The sequence below is a fragment of the Argentina silus genome (assembly GCF_951799395.1).
Source record: "Argentina silus genome assembly, chromosome: 5".
NCBI lineage: Eukaryota > Metazoa > Chordata > Actinopteri > Argentiniformes > Argentinidae > Argentina > Argentina silus.
In genome coordinates, this window is record NC_139659.1 from 20,776,838 (window position 1) to 20,781,837 (window position 5,000).

The following is a 5,000-nucleotide window of genomic DNA, read 5'->3' on the forward strand; positions in this document are numbered from 1 at the left end:
AGGGAGAGAGGGAGCGGGAGAGAGAGCCACTGAGGACTGTTAAGGATGTGGTTTTAATGCTCCACCTAGATGCTACTTTTCCCCATGTTTGGTTAGAGCAAGTGTCACAAGACGGAGACTGTTGTGAACAGGGGAGGCTGGTGGAGGTAGAAATCGGAGGACGGGCACCTGCAATTACAATGAGCCCGTCCTCCGATTTTCTACCTCCACCAGCCTCCCCCTGGTTGTGAAGTGGTGAGTGTATCTGGCCTCAGAGTCCTTCTCTTTTAGTCAAACCCAGATCTCAGTGTCATGATGATGAAGGGACTGGGTCAGAGAACGTCGTACACGGATGAGAAATGCATGATGGAGATATGGAAGAGATTTCTGCAGAGCAACATGTGGAGCAGAATCATTGAAGTGTGGAACTCCCAAAGGAAAGCCCGACCCGAACACCAGACCCAGAACAATGTGTTTGAGAGTCCTGTGGTGGAGTCAGAGGTAGGGGAGGCTGGTGGAGGTAAAAATCGGAGGACGGGGCTCATGTGTGTTTGATGCCATGTAATGTTCATTACGATGAACCCGTCCTCTGATTTCTACCTCTGCCAGCCTCCCCTGAGTCAGAGGTCCCACTCTCTCTCACAGCCCATACATACAATACAAAATCTGCACCCTTACACACACACACACACACACACACACGCGTGCACACACATACATACATACACACATTTACATTTATGGCAGATTACATTTATTTACATATATTAGCAGACGCCTTTATCCAAAGCGACTTACAACAAATACATTTGTAAGTAAGTGAATCATCTATCCAACAGTCGTCATAAGACAACAAAGTAATCAGTGCTCACACCAGGAGCCATTGGCAGTCGTAATGCCAGAAGCCTTTTTTTTTGTACAGGGGGGTAGTGGGGGTGAAGAGGACTCTAGGGTTGGGGTTAGGGTTAGTACAGGGGGGTAGTGGGGGTGAAGAGGTCTTTAGGAGGAACTGTTAAGATGTAGACAAGACACACATCAGATACGTTCACCAACGAGGCTTATACTAACTAAATAAATACTATCGACTCCGCACCACATCAACGTTGGCCCTCTGACGTTGACTTGACGCCAGGCCACTTCCTTGTTGCTACATCTTCATTCCGCTTCAAACGTCTCTGCACAGAGAGCAGGAAGTCTCTCTCTCTTCCTGTCCCTCACCGCTTGTTTTTGTCTGACTGCCGTTCGTCGGTTCAGTTGCTGGTTCGCTAGCCGAAAAAAATCGTTTGTTCTGTTCTGTTGAACAAACGGAAAAGGCCAGAGGGGAGAGCTATTGATCAGAGGCCCTATTAAAGATGGCTGATCATGCTGTGGTACACAGCTGGCCCACTTCTGTGGGTGACGGGGGACAGGCAGGGCTGCTGAGGTGAGTCTCTATTCAGGAGGGGAGCCATCTTGTGGGCTTGGTGGGGTGGGTCTCTATTCAGGAGGGGAGCCATCTTGGTGGGCTTGGCGGGGTCTTTCTCTCCCTCGTTAGGTTGAGGGCCCCACCACCACCACCACCACCCACCTCCACCACCATCATCAGCACCATCATCATCATCATCATCATCATCATCACCACCACCATGGGATCCAGTGGAGAGATTTCCCCTCTAGCAGGAAAGGCTGATATAATGGTCTTAATGAGATTAAAGCTCCGATGTTAATCTCTCCCACCCCAGTGGCTGTATGATAACAGCAGGCAGAGCGTTTGAATTTCAGGCCCGGGGTGTTTCTGTATGAGGGTGAGGCTAGATGTGGGATTTCTGACTGCAGGACACCCTGTGGTTATTGCGTATATTCATACTCAGGACTGCTTGTTGTTTGTTGTTTGTAGTGCTTGATGTTCTTGTCACTCTTCTGTGGTTCATGTGACAGAATCAGAGTCTCCGCTATCAGAATCTCCACTCAAACATGTGAGAATGGGTCATAATGGACCATGAACTGGATAGGATAACAGTCAGCAAGCTTCATGCACTGTTGACCACACCCACCCCCTAGCCGAGCCAATGAGAGAAGACCCCAATGTTGTTGTTGTTGTTGTTGTTGTTGTTGTGGAGGGATGGACTGATCAGACCAGGGTCTTTCGGGGGCATGTTTTCTATGAGTGCAAAAAACTACATTCCAACAATTGATGAGAATTGATTGCATGGCCAATAAACAGTCTTTTGTCTTTGTCTTTGGCAGGGTTGTAGTCTAAATGTTTGGTCCTGAAAGCGGTCCTCCGTGTTGACAGAGCAGCAACAGGAGGACTGCAGTGACCTGTACTGTTTTAAAGGCAGAGTTCTGTCCTGACCCGGTATTTGATTAGGGTTGTTTTATGCGACAGGTTGTTGTTTTTAACGGCAGAGTGAAGTGGTCGTTTGTGGAAGTGTTTGGGTGTTCCTGGGGATCGACGGAGCGGTGGTGTGGGCCGCTTGGTGCAGGGCAGGGGACAGGCCTGTCAGCTCTGGTTAGGATGATGAACGGTGACTCAGACGGCTCTGTCTCCTTATCACAACATCCTCTGGTGGGAGGAAGCGCTGGGGCAGCCTTAAACACAGAGGGGTTAGTGGAGGGGGGGGGGGGGAGGTGGAGCCTTAAACACAGAGGGGTTAGTGGAGGGGGGCCTTAAACACGGGGGGGGAGGGCGGGACGGGTTGGAGGGGGGGGTTAGACAGGGTTAGGGGACGGGGGTTGTTTGCTCAGGGGCTGTTTGGGGAGGTATCTGCATAACAGAGTTTACCCCCCCCCTCGCCCTAGTACTCTGCTCTGGGGCTTTATAGGGAAGTATAACGTAAGTGGATAGACTTTATAGGCCATAAGTACTCTGTATTTAACAACGGCCTGAACATGATATGAGTGCTAAGAAGCTTTCAGGAAACTCTCTCCTCTTCGGAGCGTTGAACGGCGAGATGCTTGTACGTGCGTCCCGGGAAAAGCGCTTTTCTCAGGCAGCCGTTTCGCGGTTTCCCAGGGAGAGGCTTCGGCCGTTAAAACATTTATGGCCCGGCGGCCGTTTGGATTCCCAGAGCGGTACGTCCGTTTGTCAACAGAGAGGGACGGCGTCTCAGAAGTGATGCGTTGTGATGGATGCGTTCCTCAGTCATGATTTGAGATCAGGCGATCTTCCTTTGAGGACGGCGTAATGGAATCACCTCGTCAACGTATGGTAGCAGTTATTGCTGGTGACCCATGATATTTCAGAGATGTCCTCGTTGGAGCGATATGTGTAGAGTGGTACTCTCCACTGTGACCCCTCTGACCTCTCTGTGTCTGACCCCTGACCTCTCTGTATCTGACCTCTGCCCCCCCCAGTCGTGACATGGAGACCAAGGACACGCTGCGGGGTCTGAAGATGGAGGACCGGCCGGAGGAGAGGATGATCAGAGAGAAGCTGAAGGCCACCTGCATGCCCACCTGGAAACACGAGTGGCTGGAGAGGAGGAGCAGGAGAGGCCCTGTGGTAGGGGACGCACGCACACACTCACACACGCATGCGCACACAGGCACAGGCATGCACACACACACATGCACGCATGCACACACACGCACACGCGCACAGGCATGCACACACACACACACACACACACACAGGCATACATGCATAAACACACACACACACACACACACACACATACACAGGTGCAGGAATATGTGCACACACACACATAGAGACACATACACCTGTACATGTGTAAACATAGTACGTGTCCCTGTTAATGTGTATACATGTAAACATGGCCACACCATACACATATACAATCTGTCCTTACTGTGGTAAACACATGGAGTTCAAGCACACACACACACACACACACACACACACACACTCTGTCCTGTAGTTTGTCCCTCAACCCCATCCTGTGCCCCGCCCCCCTCAGGTGGTGAAGCCCATCCCCCTGAGACCAGACGGCAGCGAGGCGGGCCGGCAGGGGTCAGACGTCGGCTCCGACAGCCAATCAACCACCTCCTCTCAGAGCAGGGGTCGCCGCAGCCCCTCCCCCTCCGCTGGACCTTCCTCTTCCTCCTCCTCTTCGTCAGGCAGGACCGGGGCCAAGCCCGAGTCCCCCGGCGTCCGCAGGAAGAGGGCGTCGCCGGTCCCTGTGGGTGCTCCTTCCCTTTCGCAACACAGCCAACCAAAACACACCAATCATATGACACTCTCCGTGTTGCTTTGAGCCTACCTCTTTATTTAATCCCCATTCATAAGTGTAGCTTAGTGTTGGTCCAGCTGTATCCATTTGTAAATACACTTTTAAACATGACTTTGGAATGTATTTGGGTTTAATAATGATACCCTCCCCCCCTTCATGTTCAACCTTACTTAGTTTCAAGGAATCCCAGATGCAGCTGATCTAACAATGTTGTGTAGTTGTTGTGTAGTTGTTGAGAACGGCAGGTTATGATGTTATGTTTGATATGATGCTAATGGGATGTTGTGGTTTTGTAGTTTCAGTTTGATATGATACTAATGGGGTGTTGTTGTTGTTGTGTAGTTCCAGAGCGGCAGGGTGACCCCCCCTCGGCGCGCCCCCTCCCCAGACGGCTTCTCTCCCTACAGCCCGGAGGAGACCGGTCGCCGTGTCAACAAGGTCATGAGGGCCCGCCTCTACCTGCTGCAGCAGATAGGACCCAACTCCTTCCTGATTGGAGGAGACAGCCCTGACAACAAATACCGGGTGTTCATTGGTCCACAGGTAGGAAGTAATGCTTCTACTGATTAGTAAATGCTCATACCTCATTCCCAAATGGAGCACTAGTTTGTACTCCCGAGATACTTTTGCGGTGTGAGCAATATGGCTGAAATTCTACCCAGGGAGGTCAAGGTCACGGCACTGACTACAACACTTATCCAAACCACTGCGATCTACACAAATGTCTAGGGCAGTAGTCTACTTTAAAAAAAAAAAAAAAAGATATCAAGAGCTACTCATTTTTTCCCTTTTGATTTTATCAGTGACAGACTACATGACACTGCATGTTCAGCTTTCAAAACCACA

The 5,000-nt window shown here is 50.7% G+C and overlaps 1 protein-coding gene across 1 annotated transcript in view; it reads left to right on the forward strand.

Annotated features, from left to right (window-relative positions):
• The window catches only part of map3k1 (mitogen-activated protein kinase kinase kinase 1, E3 ubiquitin protein ligase), a gene marked incomplete at its 5' end in the record, with an annotated part of 38,688 nt that overhangs the window by 16,393 nt on the left and 17,295 nt on the right, over window positions 1-5,000 (forward strand). Inside the window, 3 exons of the mRNA XM_083670439.1 lie at window positions 3,316-3,463; window positions 3,882-4,103; window positions 4,497-4,697. Of these exons, the coding sequence (XP_083526565.1) occupies window positions 3,316-3,463; window positions 3,882-4,103; window positions 4,497-4,697 (571 nt within the window). The remainder of the gene's footprint in view (window positions 1-3,315; window positions 3,464-3,881; window positions 4,104-4,496; window positions 4,698-5,000) is intronic.